Source organism: Wyeomyia smithii, chromosome 2 (genome assembly GCF_029784165.1).
Source record: "Wyeomyia smithii strain HCP4-BCI-WySm-NY-G18 chromosome 2, ASM2978416v1, whole genome shotgun sequence".
NCBI lineage: Eukaryota > Metazoa > Arthropoda > Insecta > Diptera > Culicidae > Wyeomyia > Wyeomyia smithii.
The window spans coordinates 110,334,674-110,352,536 of NC_073695.1; the positions used below are offsets into that span (position 1 = coordinate 110,334,674).

Here is a 17,863-nt window from a genome sequence, read left to right on the forward strand (position 1 = left end):
CTCTACAGGTGCTGATATTTCCCTGTTCATAATATTATTTTACTTCCGGTCAACAGAATATACCAAAGCCTAACCTGATTGAATTGATTACCCACTGTTCAACCACCCGCTGCTTACTACAGCCTATGACGCTTGGAACTAAAATAGAAGCCATCGCGTGAAGAAATTCAAATGACTTTTTTTCTACGACGAATACATTAGGCGAATCCAGCAACAGGACATTCAGGACTGTTGCCTTTTGCGTGGACAAGGTTAATTATAACCTACTCCGCTGCTACCGCATCGAGAGCAGGAACAGTTTCTATACGACATGTTTCAGGTGACTGGTGTCCTGAATAGCTAATTGACAACCTATTGTGAACATACGAATGAAAAAAGATACGTAAATACGATACAAATTTGTGAAATATTTTTTTTTATCCTTTGTTTTAACATTCTTATCTTCGACTATATATAAGATAGCCAGATGATCTACAGATTTCTTCATTGACTATTGTTATCGATCGAGTATTCAAGTTTGGATTTAATTTACATAATTAATATTGGACTCAAAAACGAGAAACTTGTGAAATTTTAATAATATTTAATTCGTTTCTTTTTGTGGGCTATAACTGTTTTAGCATTCGAAACAGTTCGGCAAATAGCTTGAAGTCACTTGTGTTATAAAAGGAGCAGAAGATTAATCCGCTTCATGGTCATATCGTAGTCAATTACAGCTTTTTTTCTAGTTTTGCGATGCAGATGATGTAACACCGAATCTGTCTGTATCGCCTTGATCCAAAAATAAGCGGCGCGCACGTTGCTTGAAGCTATTTGGCGAAATAGTATGTTGCAAACCAACGAGCGCTTGGTGGTGCTGTTGCGCATAGCCACGGGTAGTTTTTGAGACCTTGAGTATGGCGGAAAATCAACTCATCAGAGGTAGGGGTGCAATGAACTTAATAAAATCTGATCATTGCCTGACAATACATGTGTTCGCTCTATTTCTTTGATTATAATGATTAGCAATAAAAGTTTTAATTACTGTTGTAAACCCTATAATTAATTGAAACATTTTTGTCCATTTCAGTTTCATCGAACATGACCGCGTCAGTGGTTTCTGGACGTGGCTGTTCGTACTTTCCAAGCTGCCCGAACTTGGTGACACGGTTTTCATTGTGCTCAGGAAACAGCCGTTGATCTTCCTGCACTGGTACCACCACATCACTGTCCTGATGTACTCATGGTTCTCTTATACCGAATACACTGCATCAGCCCGTTGGTTCATTGTGATGAATTATTGCGTTCATTCGGTGATGTATACGTACTATGCGCTGCGAGCATTAAATTTCAAACCGCCCCGCTCGATCGCCATGGTGATAACGGCTCTTCAACTGACCCAGATGGTCGTGGGCTGCGCAATCAATGTGTGGGCCCACGGTTTTCTGCAAACTGCCGGAAAGGGCAGTTGTAACATTTCCGAGATGAACATCAAGCTCTCCATCGCTATGTACTTCAGCTACTTCGTTCTATTTGCTCGGTTCTTCTACAAGACCTACCTCTCAACAAACGCACGTAAAGGCAAACGTTCTGTTAAGTCTACTTCTAGCAGAAGTAGCGAAGCCACAGAATACAACAGCATCAAACATGTTGCTGCACCCATCAGCAGCAATCTACAGACGATGGCAGCACAAAACGACAAAGTCAAGGCACAGTAAGATGTGGCTGAGCTGTAAACTCGTCACCATTTGCACACGTACGAAAAACACAAGACAAGAAATCAAATTTCGTTAAAACAATTCTAATTGCCGATTATGTTGAAGTTTAATAACGCAGTACAGTGCTCGGTTATCACCACATGCGCTAAAACCTACTGAATTAAGTTGAAATAAAAAGAAGACTCAATGAATAATTCAATCTGCGGCCTGCCAAATAAGTAAGTTATTTTCTGTACCTACTTCCAACTAAGTTGCGCAAAAAGCTAGCTGAACTGTACAATGGTCCCACAAGGAAGAAGTCAAGTCATCCTGAAGCATAGAGTTCATCCCACAATTTGACACGATAGCAACAAGACGAAGTCTAAGAGAACATGGCTCATAAAAAAAATAACTAGACTAAGATTCCGGGTCAGAAGCAGAATGGTTACGTCATCTGATTCTTTCGAGTCATCGGAATAGATTAGCAAAACCTTTCTAGAAACAATTTGGTCTTTTGTTATGCCAGTTATTATTTCGATATAAGTTACAAAAAGAGAATCAGATTGAAAGTTTTTTTTTGCACTATTGTTTATAGTCGGTATCATTCCAACTTTCGAGTCTCAAAAATGGAAAAAATGAAAATATTTAGTGATTTGAAATTGTAAATGTTTAATAATGCTCCAATCTGTATAAATGCAGAGAATAAAAACTAAGTGAAAAAGAGATACATAGGGAAAATTACGGGTTCAAAACAAATACTGAACTGTAAGGCAGAGTAATTCTAGTTAGCAACTACAATTTAACTTTATTCTAGAAATTGGACAGTTGCCTCCGTTTTTAAATAAGTATCGTTTTCCATGCTGCTTCTTTTGGTTAATTTTATCAATTATGTTGAATTTATTATTTTTAGAAAAAAAAACACGCTAATCCTTGTTATTACACAGTATTCAGGATTGTTGAACGCCTGTATAAATCTGGTGGACCATTTTGTGTATTCCAATTTTTGGTCTTTTTTGACCTAAACTTGTTGGTAGCTTTTCACGTTTAAGTTACTAAATACAAACTGTGTTGCTAGTGACTGTTGAAAATCCTGAATCCAGGCAGAATATTATCAGCATTACCGATATTCGCGAAATTCACAGCCAGATAGGTGCTACCCAGTTTTGAAATAAAAATTAGGCACAGAACGTAACTGAGAATTGATATTCGAGAGCTCTATTTAATAGCTGTAATTTGAATGGTCGCAAATTTCAGTTCTATTCATATGACGATTTCTGATAGGCATAAACATTTAAACATATTTCGTAAAATTATTAGATCGAATAAGGAGAGGGATTGGACTATGTTTAACAGCATCTTAGTGGACTGTCTAGAATCACAAAATGTTCACACGTTAAAATCGCTTACCTTGCGACATATGTAAAAAATGAATAGCTAACATATGATTGATATGACCTGCAGTAGTATTTTTTTCAGTTTCGTCGTTCCGTACATTTTTTTGAACGCGAACTGATCGAACACTTAATCAGAACAATTTAAAATGGATTGAACAATGCAAATCATTCTCAACCATGTTATTTGAATTATTATTTTTTATTTAAATGTGGCTAGAATCAGCACTTTTGCAGAGAGAAGGAATAATTTGATTCTATTAATCACTAGTTATTAGTTTGAATTAAAATTCAAACAAGGGATTACATTGCAGTTTACGGGTTTATTGAAAAAATAAATTAAATTTTGTTTGTTTTGGGATATACTTACTTTACTTTACTTTTTTGGCTAACGGACCGTTCACCGGTCTAGGGCCGAACGAATTAGAGATGTCCAGCTTTTTTTGTCTTGGGCAGGGTTTTGGGATATAAATGTAGTATTTACGAATATACCAAACGCCGACTGACTCGATTGAATCAGATTTCCTAAAAAACGCGATACTAGTTTTAAGGCAATAAGGGGATCTTAAATACCAGCATGATTTGACTCCCGTACGACTTTTCATTATTTGCGTATTTTGCATATTTATGCACTATTTCTTACTAAATCTCGCAGGCGACATGAATTGGAAGCCAGTGCAAACGATATTGTAGAAAAAATCTTCACCCAACATAAAACCTGTTTTCTTAACACATCAAAGAACATGTGCGATCGTCATATGTATATTCCAAAGCGATAAAATTAGTTTCTAATTCTCTAGCAGCAGATCCCTTTCCTTGTACAATAATTAATGGTCCGAAACAACCAAAACCAAGCGTTTGATTTTATTGGTTTTTTATCTACTTCATTCAATTGAATAAAAATGAAATTTAATAAATAACTAAACTGAAAAAACAGAAACATGTGAAGTAAGCCAATCAATCCCAAAATTCTAAAATCGACGAAAAAGACGATACAAACCTACGGATTATCCCGTCCCACAGAAGAAACCATCAAGAAACAAACTAGTTCATTATGTATCAGTAAATCGCCTTCAACTTGCTAAGGTAGCAGAGCGTGTAAATCAGGTAACATGGCATATGAACAAATCGAGCATGTAGTTATAGCTAAATGGAAGAATTGAATTGCATTATTTTTGAAATTTTGTTCTTCCTCAGACAAACGACAAATAAAAAGATAAAACCAAAAGGTGCTGCTGCAAAACATTGCGATAGCTTGCAAACCTATTAACAAGTACTGAAGCAATTATCTATTGTAAATATCTTCATTCCTCCAGAATTTCCTATGCGTTTGCAAACCTAGGCTTTTCTCTACTAAATTCTCTAGAGATGATTGCTAAAGTACATAATGCGTTGCTATTTGGCATAACATTCCATCGCAATGGACGTTTTTCGGGTGAGCAACAACGGCAGCATTTATATATGATATAAAGAAAACAGACCTATCACATAAAACAAAACCATATAAATATATTTTGCGGGCTTATCCGCGACATGACATTTTTGTGAGATCAAAACCGAACAAGTTTGAACAAATTATCCTGAATGAGTGTTGTTTTGCGTATAATTTTTGGCTAGTTCTGTTTTAAGTGTGAAACACACAAGCTTTAATACACACAAACTATTTATTATTATACAAAACAAATTTCATCATACTTCGCTACATTCGTAACTATTGCAACAAAAGGTGGCTGAATAATAATAAAACAATGTTTAATTAAAAAGTAAAATGTTAACAAAACATATGGTTCATTATTAGGCTGATTAGGCTGATGAATACAAATCAACATGAAGCATTGCAACTAGTGAAAAATAAATTGGAAATGATAAAACTGGTGTTATGTTGTTTAATTATTTGCAATAAAGAACTGAAAACTGAGCTTGTTTCCTCAACTTCCGATGCATGACCGCCTCCTGCAAAAACAAATCCTAGATACTATTTTCTAATTCTGAAACTTGACATTATTGTCATTCCAGACAGATTTCACAAATAACTGCTAGTGTACAGTACAATTGCACACTAATCGTATGAACAAACTCATAGAATATTTTGCGGTCAAATTTCAAATATAAATAAACAAGATTTGGCGCTACATTCCGATTTCATACTTGACCTTTTGTTTATTATACACCACATACTTCGTGGCCAACTGTTGATTGTACAGGGCAATTGCGGGGCTCATGATTCTACTGACACTAACAGTCTCTCCGGAGCCGAGACTCGACCTACGACGACTGGTTTGTTAGGCCAGCATCGTACCTCGAGACCAGCAGGGATATTTCAAATATATGTACTGTTATCTGAATAAAAAGTTGAATACTAATTCAAATCAAATTGCATCTGACCGAAATTATAGTAAAGGGGGGTTTCTCAACTGCTACAGCGCAACGGTTTATGAACCGTATCACAGCCACTTACAGCTTCAATGAGCAACTCGTCCCATTGAACGGGCGAGTCGAGTCAACTCGACTTCTGCAATAAAACTCTATGGCTAGTTCAATTCTAGATGTTTTATTCCAATTCGCACACATCCAACGAGTGCGGAGCCTACCTCGAAGTCGACGGCCTCTATCGGGATTTCTGTTAAATATAGTCTTCGGCATTCTAGCTACATGCCCAGCCCACTGCAACCTACCGAGTTTTATCCGCTTAACTATATCCGCCGATTTGTACACCTGGTACACTTCATGGTTCATGCGTCTGCGCCAAACACCATTTTCTCGTTTGCCGCTAAGGATTAAGCGCAAAATCCCACGCTCAAAAACACCAAGAGCTCGCCTATCGGCCTCTTTCAACGTCCATGCTTCCACGGGAAGAATTAGTGTTTCGTACAGGTTTGCAGATTACGGGACTTCAGCTGGTTACGCAATCCGTAGAAGTCCCTTTTTGCAGCTGCTATCCGCCTTTTTATCTCACGGCTAACCACGTTGTCACATTTCACTAATGTACCCAGGTAAATAAATTCGTGGACTACTTCAAAAGTTTCCCCATCTAACACCACCTTAGCACGAACATCCGTCGGACTACCACGCTCATTACCAGCCACCATGTATTTCGTTTTAACTGAGTTAAAGATGAATCCTACTCTCGCAGCTTCCCTCCTGAGATGCCTCTTCCACGGCTCTACGATTGATACCAATGATGTCGTATAGCACCCTCCAATGCGATGTTGAACAATAAGTTTGACAGCTCGTCTCCCTGCTTCAAACTATCTAACGTCACGAAGGAGTCGGATATTTCACCGGCTATCCTGACGCATGATATTCGAGCGTAATTCGCCATAACTCATTTCTCTTAACTGTATCGTACGCTCAATGAACAGATGGTGCGTCTGCAGGTTGAATTCTCGAAATTTATCGAGGATCTGTCGCATGGTTGAAAACCGCATTGGTAATCGCCAACAAAGGTCTCCGACAACGGCTTCAATCTATGGAACAGAATACGGGAGAGAATTTTGTAAACGGTGTTGAGAAAGGTTATGCCCTGATAATTACTACAGTCCAGGCGGTGGCCTCGTCCATGGATGGTGGGTCCACAGTTTTACCATCATCCTGCTCCTTTCGACTACGCTGTTTTCTTCTCCATTCAACAGCACACTAAAGTGTTCCTTCCAACGCCTGGCCACCTCCGTTCTATCGGTAATCAGGTTTCCCTCGCTATCGTTGCACATGACAGGGGCTGAAACGTTTCGGTTTCTGATTCCATTAAGGGGTTATATACCTTTTTGGTCGAGAAAAATGAGGAAAGTTTTAATTTATTTTTGAGTGCATAACACCATTTTTATTGCCTCAAAGTGATATTTTTCTGATTGTACAGTTTATCAACAACAAAAAAATATGTTTGATTTTGAGATATATCAATTATTACGGAAGTAATGGCCGTTTCCCCGAAATGCTTTTTTTCGCAGAGGCTTGCGGTGATCCTGATAGAGACTTAGCGGGTCAACTGAATTCAAAAAACTCATATTATTTCATTAGTTTAGAAGTGTGCCGTGTCCTCGAGCGATCGCTTTTATGAGTATTTTGTTTTCAGTGCAAACGGGAACGTTTTTCCAAAAAAAATTCACGTTTTGAGCGCTAAAAGTTAAACTAATTTTTGTTTTGCGGCGAAATGTAACTGTATGTTTCAAAAAACGATCGTTCAAGGACCGGCGAATTTAATAACGAAAATTAAAAAAAAAAAGATGAAGGAAATCGGTTCCCGCAATCAGGATCACGGCAAAGTCATTTTTCGATAAACACTATTCCGAGATAATCGCGTTTAAAATTTCTAGTTTAGCTTATGCGGCCGTAGCGAGGCGTGTTGCAAATCGCTCTAACTTTCTCCCTATTGCTCCGATCTTTATGAAAATTTGTAAAAATGTTCTCAATGTTCTTGCAGTTCAAGATAATGTTATAAAATTTTTTTCGATTTTTTGAAAACTAAAAAGGTATATAACCCCTCAATAATCGGGTAGAAGCTTCTCGCATCGTGCTTAGAGAAGCAACCTTCCGCGTTACGCTTTTCCTCTCAAATCTTCGCCATTCCACAAACCGTCAGTAATGAATTAATTTCAGTGAGGTAATCAGGGCTAGATTTAGAAGCTGGGGGGCCCGGGGCAAATTTGTTTGTGAGGCCCTCTTTTCTTGAAACATTTAGAGGTAACGTTTTGGAAGGGGACGAACAAAAAAAAGGTCGCCCTAGGACCAGGGGGGCCCCTTCAATCGGGAAGCCCGGGGCATTTGCCTCCTTTGCCTCCCCTCAAATCCGGGCCTGGAGGTAATTGAAGTTTTTTGAGGAAAAGGGTAAAAACGCAATAAAATTGTGATCGATTTGATGAGGTAAAATATGCATTCTTTATTATAGAGAACGGTACCACTGAGTGCTCAGTTAGAAAAAATGATAGTTATCACATTTTTTCGAAGATCTCAATTTGACCTAACTGATGTTTCGGCACAAAATATCCGAAATCTCAGTGGTCTTGTCTGATCACGAGAATGTGTTATTGTATATATAAAATGTTGGTCAATTTTGTAACACGCTAGCACAGACGACATGAATTCAACGATTTACTGTGGCATTCTCTAGTGTATCAGTATCAAAAAAAAAAAAACAGTTTCCACGTCCCAACAGGTCAATTATTTTTTGTTTTCATGAACTTAGACTAATTTGGTGTGAAAATGGTTCGCCTTGCCGTGGGCTAATGTACAGCCCTAAGTAGAGCTATACATTTACCAGCGGCAGGACGAGTCACCTCCGCAGCGCAGGCCGCGCCTGTATGGTCACGACCTAAGGCTTTTACGAAATGTCCGTCACTTCTATTATCCTATTTTGAAGCGTGTATCAAGTCTAGCGAGTAACCGCTATCGACTCACACGGATCTCGAAACTGTGTTTGATCGTATACACTATGTTCTCGATCCCTGTATTGGTTGTTGGTTCGATTACCGAGTTGAAGCTGTAAGTTACAACATAACTTGTTTTCCATATCATGCATGCTTACTGGAATCCCAGGTTCGCAGCGATTCAGAGAAAATTTGTTCGCTAAAATCTTCAAACTCCTACGGAAAAATCGTTTTAACTTGCCACGCTTGAACGACGGTGCTTTATGTAGCAGGCAGTATTTGTGACGACAATACTAAAAAACGCCGTTGTTATAAGAATAATTTAACTCCAAAATTTTCCGCCCGGGCGTCACTCCAGAAAAATAGTCTGCGTCAATTTGACTCCTCAGTTTTTGTGACATTGCCTCTTCTTTTTAAAATAGTGCGAATCCGTTCTCGTTTTTTAACTGAATCCTGGTATTTGTTATTTATCGATGTGTTAACACTGTAATGATCACTCATTATTAAATTTTGAACAAAAAATGGCATTTCAAATGATTTAAAACTCATGCATCAATTTAACGCCAGAATAAAATTAGCAGGGTTGAGCTTGTTTTTGAGATATGTTACTCTGAAACACTATGACTCTTTTCAAGACAATGATTGTGTTTCTTAGTATACAAATCTTGTGTTCAAAGTCTTCGATAACTGCACACACGAGCGAACTATCAGTGGCCACGAGAAACGTATTGGCGATTCCGGACAGCCTGAAAGGAACACAACCTTATCGTACGGTGGTCAAAAGCCAAGAGAGAGTTTAATCTTCAGAATTTCATAGTGAAGCTCAGGAGAGCAAAAATAGCTTATCTCTACGGTAGGTGCTTATCTCTCTACATCGATTTATTAGAACAAGAAAGCTTCCCTCTAGGTTTCATATTACAAACTAATTTTATAAGATGCTTCAATTCTGAACATGCTGGCCCCATTGAAATTGAAAAATTTCAATCATTCAATCATCATTATAATCGTTGTCGGCCGATGGGAAGTTGTCTGCTATTGGTAGAAGGCACAGCTTGGCAATTGGTCGTCGGAACAGCTTATTGCCTACATGCACGTCCACAACTCGCACTAGACCGTCCGGGCCCGGAATGACGTTACTGATCCTGCCGAGTTTCCATTGCATGGTAGGGAGATTGTCTTCACGTACGATGACCATTTGATTCTTCTTCACTGGGTAACGTTCGTGCCATTTGTTGCGATTCTGCAATGTCGTAATGTAGTCGTTTGACCAACGACGCCAGAAATGTTGCACCATCTGTGTTTGTCGCTGCCAACGGGAGAGTGTTGATTCTTTGTGATCGGTGACATCGGGCTCAGCAATATCCGTTAAAGGTCGTCCCACTAAAAAGTGCCCAGGGGTTAAAGGTGCGACGTCGTTAGGGTCTACCGACATTGGTGTAATCGGTCTCGAATTTAGAACGGCTTCGATGCGCGCAAGAACGGTTGCATACTCTTCAAAATTTAGATTAGCCGTCCCTATTATGCGCTTAAGATGATATTTGGCAGATCGTACACCTGCCTCCCATAATCCGCCGAAGTGTGGAGCGTTAGGCGGTATAAGGTGCCAGTCTATGGCTGCCTTTGAACAGAAATCGTCCAGCTTGTGCCTCAAAAGCTGATACCGGAACATATCGTACATTTCTCGTAACTTGTTCTTGCTACCAACGAAATTCAGGCCATTATCGGAAAACAATCGTTCACATTTACCTCTGCGTGAAATGAAGCGTTGTAATGCGGCAATAAATGCATCCGCCGTTAGGTTGGAAACCAGCTCTAAATGTATCGCCTTCGTGGCGAAGCAAACAAAGACTGCCACATACGCCTTATACACGACAGTTGACCGCTTATTTTGCTGACGGACATACACAGGACCACAAAAATCCACTCCAGTATTTCGAAATGTGTAGCCACCTTCAAGGCGTGATTTCGGTAAGTTGCCCATCATCTGTTGCATTGTCACTGGTTTCGCCTTGAAACAAGTAACACACCGTCGAATGACCCAGCGTACAGTGCTGCGACCGTGTACTAACCAATATCGTCTTTGCAACGCGTTGAGTAATAGCTGTTGTGGAGCATGCAGAAGTTCAACATGATATGCTCTTACAACTGCATGTGTGAATGGATGACCAGGTGGTAATATCATGGGATGCCTCTGATGTATCGGTATCCATGAAGCATTATGATTCCTTCCACCAACTCGCATCACAGCAAAACGACTTTTATCTAGAAACACTGAATACTGAGTTAACTTACTCTGTTGATGAATTACCTGACCAGATTCAAGACAACGGAAATCTCTGGGAAACGCTTCTCTCTGGGCTATGCTGATCATCGCCTTCGTTGCCTCGTCTAATTCTTGGATGGTGAGCTGCCCATATCGATGATCCTTGTGACTACCTCGCTGAATATGGTCGATGAATCGCAGTGCAAATGCCATGACACATTGCATTCGCCTAAAGCTGCTCTGCCTGGCGAACAAGATGAATTTTTCGGATGTATCGATGACCACGAAGCTCATTGAAGGATTTCACGATTCTGGAAGCTGTTCTATCGGAAGTTGTTGAGAATTCACAGGCCAGTCTGTCTCGTCTTTGGTCAGAAATGTCGGACCAAACCACCAAAGCTTGCATGCTCGGATCTCGCTAGGTAATAGTCCACGCGATATGAAATCTGCTGGATTTTCATTTGTGTTCACATGTCTCCACTCCATACTTTTGGTCGGTTGCTGTATTTCGATAACTCTGTTGCAAACAAATGTCTTCAGCTTGCTTGGGTCGGTCTTTATCCAAGAAATAGCGGTGGTGGAATCGCACCAAAGAACAATTTTGGAAAAAGTAATGTTCAAATTGTGCGTTATATTTGAAATTAATCGGACAAGTTCACGTGCACCGCAAAGTTCAAGACGCGGTATTGTCGGTTTAGCGTTTTTCAGTGGTGCAATTCGAGACTTTGAGGTTAATAGAATAGTTGAGCAATGTCCGGAATTATTAATCGAACGTACATATACGCATGCTCCATAACCGAGATTGGACGCATCGCAAAATCCGTGAAGCTCCACTTGGCAAGGGAAATGGTACGGAAGGACACCGCGCTTGATTGGTATTTCTCCCATCTGTACCAATTGATTCCGAAAGGTAGTCCAGTGTTCAGCTTCATCATCGGATAACACATCGTCCCACTCAACCTCAAGCTGCCATAAACGTTGCAATCGTATCTTTGCTGCGAAGATCACTGGTCCCAACAAGCCCAAAGGGTCGTACAATTTGGCTATATCTGAATAGATTATTCGTCTGGTTACTGGACCGTTGTGGAAATCTATTTCTTGCAGTTTTGTTAAGAATACGTCTTGTCGGGGTTGCCACGTTAAACCCAGGGTACGTGTCGTTTTTTCATCCTTAAAAAAGGCAATTTGTTCGTTATCAGCATTCGGAACCGATTCCAGTAATGCAGGACAGTTTGATGCCCACTTATGTAGTTTGAATCCTCCTGAAGCCATCATTTGGATAAGCTCGTTCTGTAGGTCCAATGCCTTCTCGATTGTTTCTGCTCCGCTTAGTAGGTCGTCAACATAAAAGTCTACAGTCCCAGCCTGGGACGCCAAAGGAAATCGTTTTCGCTCATCTTTGCACAATTGCTCCAGTGTTCGAGTTGCTAGAAATGGGGCACATGCTGTGCCATATGTGACTGTCGCTAGTTGGTACACCTCCAAAGGGTCTTCAGGCTGCGCACGCCAAAAAACTTGTTGATATTTTCTATCGCTTGGTCGAATAACAATCTGCCGGAACATTTGTGTAATGTCCGCAGTAAACACAATCTTCGGTGCCCTGAAACGAAGCACAATTTCAGTTAGCTTACGTTGCAGAACCGGCCCGACGAGTAAATGATCATTTAGAGACGTTCCACTCGTCGTGGATGCCGACGCATCGAAAACAACTCGTGTCTTCGTGGTAGTGCTCGCGGGGTTGAACACTGCATGATGAGGCAAGAAAACACCAGGACAAGGATATTCGGCTTTGATCATGTGACCTTGCTCGCTATAATCGCTCATAAATGCTAAGTACTGATCTCGTAGTGTAGCATCGTGAATCAATCGTCTTTCCATTTGGACAAATCGTCGTAAAGCCATCGTTTGGCTGTCACCTAGTGAATCGATAGTTGATTTTAATGGTAGGCCAATTTCATATCGACCGTCCGATAACCTTCGGTACGTATCCAAAAAACTTTGTTCGGCTGCTCGTTCATCTTTGGTCAAATTTCGAGGTTCGGGAAAAGTTTCCATCTCCCAAAACTTGCTGATCTGCTCGCTCAAATTTTCATTCGTTACTACTCCACAAAAGTTCGTAGTAGTAAGCCGCCCTTTCGGTGTACTGACTGCTCCTCCCACCACCCAGCCGAAAACTGTCTCTTTGCACCAGAACGAGCCATCGTCTGTCAACGAAAATGATTGGCCAGTGAATAATTCATTGAATGCTTGAATCCCTAAAAGCATATCGATTCGTCTCGACCGATTGAACTGAGGATCTGTAAGCTGTACATCTACAGGAATTCTTCCGGGATCGATAGGAAATGATCGTATTGGTAAATCGGATGTGACTCGTTTCATCACTAGGAAGTTCAGGTTCATCGAAACATTTTTATTAGAGATTGAGCGAATCCGTGCTCCAACCATGTTCTTAATCAATTTTGGTGTTCCAGATACACCTTCTATGCTTATATTTGTACTGAATTTGCGTAGACGTAACGCGTTTACTATGCTCGTGGAGATCAAATTATGCATCGATCCACAATCGAGTAATATTCTACGTTGTGTGGAGTTCCCGTACTCATCCTCAATCTGCACCACAGCTGTGTAGAGAACATATTGTGAGGTGGTGGTTAATGATGGTACAACACTAACAAGTGTGTTTGTCGTGGAAGACGAAGCACCAGCGTTTACTGGGTTCGGTTCAGATTCATGAATTAAGGTATGATGTCGACGTGCACATTTACGACATGAGCTGGACTTGCAATCTGCCACTCTATGTTTGTTGCTAAAGCAATTCAAGCAAAGACCAAAACTTTTCACCTTTGCAAATCGATCAACTGGGACTAGCTTCAGAAATTGTTCACAGCGACTCAAATAGTGCGCACCCTTGCAAACGAAACAAGTTGTGTTTGGTTTGGCTGAAACAACACTGACAGGAAATGCTTTACTGGTTGCTTGTTGGCGAGCACCGTGGTTTGAGACTTGGGTAACCTTGCTTTCGTGTTCTATATTTTCCAAACATCTACAACGAGATTGAAGAAACTCGAGCAATTTTTCCCAGGACGGTAACTGCTTTTCGATCGATTGTAGCTCAAAATCCTTTCTGGTACGAGAATCAAGGCGAGAACAGATCAAATGTACTACAAATTGTTCAGACAAAGGTTCAAGTTTTAATTCAAGATTGCTCAATGCACGAAGATTACGAGACACGTCATTAATCAACGATCGCAACGCTGACCCTGATTCACGAAATATTGGCTTTACATGGAACAACTGGGCAATGTGCTTATCAACGAGAAGCCTTTTATTCTCAAATTCACCGCAAAGAGCTCTCCAGAGAGACGAAAACGTGTCTTCAGCAGATTGAACATGGCGAGCTGCGCCATCTTGAATAGCGGCCTTTAGATAAAACAACTTTTCACTCTCCGAAAGACCTTCTCGGCGTTTAACAAGTGAATTGAACTGGCCCTTGAAGGAGATCCAATCCTCTAACTGGCCATTGAAACGAGGGAGGGGAATTTCTGGCAGTTTCGACTGTGTTTGCTGTGTAGGAGCAACCGCGACTTGGGCACTTACGCGCTTAGGTTGGTTACATTCCCGCAACGTGCTACGAATACGATGCCGAATTTCATCAAACATATCTTCTAACTTCTCACTAGTCATCTGCCAAGATTGCACCTCATCTTCCTCAATCACGCCGTACAACTTAACCTCAGTCTCATGAAATAAAGAACGCATAGCTTCAACCGTATCTAGTTTATCTTCGAGAAGTAATTTATCTTGTTTCTCGGTATCAAAAGAACGCACGAAAATTAATAATTTTTCAGCACGTGACTCAATAGAGTCAATCATGCGAGTGTACGACGTCATCAACAGCTTTTGACGTTGACTAACGTCTATATCGAAGTTAGGCCCCTGAATTTGAAAATCTAGTAATTCAACCAGGGAAAACCAGAGAAAAGTGGTCAGGTTTTGAGCGCTTATTTTGCAGTCATCTATAATCAGGTTTTCGAGGTTTTGGCATCAATCGATCAGAAATTCTTTTACGGTTAAATTTATGTAACAAAAACAAACTTTTGTTTGAGATACACTATTGAAAAATTAGTAATTAATATCGATTGTCTAAATCATACCGCGCAGCCAATCACTACCTCTCTTCCCAAGCACAGTCGACACTAACGGATACAATCGATCTGACTTTGTTGTTATTGTTGTTGTCACTTTCTGTTTCCGATGTTTATGCTGCTGCTAGCGGAAAAAACCTTGCAAATATGGATTTTTTTGTTGGTGTTAATATTACGACAGCGGCCGGCGCCCCATAATTCTGATTCCAAAACCGCACCAGTGACATGCGGACGCTAGGTGATAGCAGCTGAAAGGAGGAAATACAAAATAGTACCGGTCATCTCGTGCCGGTTTCACCCGTTATGCTGGTGGCTTTAGTAGTAAATGGCTACTGCAAAACACTTAAATGGCTGGAATTCTGGACGGACTAACCAGGAAACTATAATCGGCAACTGGCACCTTTTGTTGCCTCGAAATTTTGGTACAGAAGCGGCTAATTGAATTTTCTGTTTTACCAAATGCTGCTGCTAGCGGAAAAAACCTTGCAAAAATGCATGTTTGTGTTGGTGTTAATATTACGACAGCGGCCGGCGCAGCTTTCAAGAAAAATTTTTCCTTACCATTCCATCACCTATGTAGCCCCACCTTCTTTTTATTTATCTGACGAAGCCTTGGTATAAAACGTACCGTTCGAACATTTCACCCCATCAGTTTCATTACTAAACCGTACCGGCTACATACGGACGCTCGGTGTTAGCAGCTAAAAGGAGGAAAAACAAAATAGTACCGGTCATCTCGTGCCGGTTTGACCCGTGATGCTGGTGGCTACTGCAAAATACTAAAATGGCTGGAATTCTGGACGGAAACCAGTAAACAAGAAATCGGCAACTGGCACCTTTTGGTGCCTCGCAGTTTTATAATAGAAGCGGTTAGTTGAATTTTATGTTTTACAATTGCTGCTGTTAGCGGAAAAAAAACCTTGCTAAAATGCATGTTTATGTTGATGTTAATTTCACGACAGCGCTAGGTGTTAGCAGCTGAAAGGAGGAAAGACAAAATAGTACCGGTCATCTCGTGCCGGTTTCACCCGTTATGCTGGTGGCTTTAGTAGTAAATGGCTACTGCAAAACACTTAAATGGCTGGAATTCTGGACGGACTAACCAGGAAACTATAATCGGCAACTGGCACCTTTTGGTGCCTTGAAATTTTGTTACAGAAGCGGCTGATTGAATTTTCTGTTTTACCAAATGCTGCTGCAAGCGGAAAAAACCTTGCATAAATGCATGTTTGTGTTGGTGTTAATATTACGACAGCGGCCGGCGCAGCTTTCAAGAAAATTTTTTCCTTGCCATTCCATCACCTATGTAGCCCCACCTTCTTTTTATTTATCTGACGAAGCCTTGGTATAAAACGTACCGTTCGAACATTTCACCCCATCAGTTTCATTACTAAACCGTACCGGCTACATACGGACGCTATCTTGAAAGAATTCTGGACGGACTGACCAAAAACATGGATATATTCGGCACCTGGCCCCTTTTGGTACCTCGAAATTTTGTTACAGAAGCGGCTAATTGAATTTTCTGTTTTATTACAAAATGCTGCTGCTAGCGGATAAAACCTTGCAAATATGCATCTTTTTGTTGGTGTTAATTTTACGACAGCGGCCGGCGCCCCATCATTTTGATTCCAAAACTGCACCAGCGACATGCGGACGCTAGGTGATAGCAGCTGAAAGGAGGAAAGACAAGAGTACCGGTCATCTCGTGCCGGTTTTACTCGTTATGCTGGTGGCTGTTAGTAATAAATGGCACTGCAAAATACTAAAATGGCTGGAATTCTGGACGGACTACCAGTAAACGAGTATAATCGGCAACTGGTACCTTTTGGTGCCTCGAAATTTTGTTACAGAAGCGGCTAATTGAATTTTCTGTTTTACCAAACGCTGTTGCTAGCGGAAAAAACCTTGCAAAAATGCATGTTTGTGTTGGTGTTAATTTTACGACAGCGGCCGGCGCAGCTTTCAAGACACATTTGTCTCTACCATTTCATCATCTATGTAGCCCCTCCTTCTTTCTAATTATCTGACGAAGCCTTGGTATAAAACGTATCGTTCGAACATTTCGCCCCATCAGTTTCATTACTAAACCGTACCGGTTACATACGGACGCTATTTTGAAAGAATTCTGGACGGACTAACCAGAAAACAAGGATATATTCGGCAGCTGGCCCCTTTTGGTGCCTCGAAATTGTGTAATAGAAGTGGCTAATTGAATTTTCTGTTTTACAAAATGCTGCTGCTGGCGGAAAAAACCTTGCAAAAATGCATGTTTGTGTTGGTGTTAATATTACGACAGCGGCCGGCGCAGCTTTCAAGAAACACTTGTCTCTACCATTTCATCATCTATGTAGCCCCTCCTTCTTTTTAATTATCTAACGAAGCCTTGGTATAAAAGGTATCGTTCGAACATTTCACCCCATTACTAAATCGTACCGGTTACATACGGACGCTAGGTGTTAGCAGCTGAAAGGAAGAAAAACAAAATTGTACCGGTCATCTCGTACCGGTTTCACCCGTTATGCTGGTGGCTACTGCTAAATACTAAAATGACTGGAACTCTGGACGGACTAACCAGTAAACGAGAATAATAGGCAACTGGCACCTTTTGGTGCCTCGAAGTTTTATAATAGAAGCGGTTAATTGAATTTTCTGTTTTACAAAATGCTGCTGCTAGCGGAAAAAACCTTGAAAAAATGCATCTTTTTGTTGGTGTTAATTTTACGACAGCGCTAGGTGTTAGCAGCTGAAAGGAGGAAAAACAAAATAGTACCGGTCATCTCGTGCCGATTTCACCCGTAATGCTGGTGGCTGTTAGTAATACATGGCTACTGCAAAATACTAAAATGACTGGAATTCAGGACGGAATAACCAGTAAACAAGAATAATCGGCAACTGGCACCTTTTGGTGCCTTGAAGTTTTGTAAAAGAAGCGTTGCATTTCCCTCCACTATTCGTTTTAATGGAATATAAGAATACGGTAGTCAACGTCATGCGGTCGTGTCTTGAATACTGTAATGTCGGA

At 40.6% G+C, this 17,863-nt stretch overlaps 1 protein-coding gene across 5 annotated transcripts in view; it reads left to right on the plus strand.

Moving 5' to 3' along the window:
* LOC129722213 (elongation of very long chain fatty acids protein 6) overlaps window positions 1-4,985 on the plus strand; it is a 51,289-nt gene extending 46,304 nt beyond the window's left edge. For all 5 annotated transcript variants that reach the window (XM_055675507.1, XM_055675508.1, XM_055675505.1 and 2 more), the window contains exon 4: window positions 1,070-4,985. In XM_055675507.1, the coding sequence (XP_055531482.1) occupies window positions 1,070-1,697 (628 nt within the window). In that variant the 3' untranslated portion in view covers window positions 1,698-4,985. The remainder of the gene's footprint in view (window positions 1-1,069) is intronic.
* The last annotated feature ends 12,878 nt before the right edge of the window (window positions 4,986-17,863 follow it).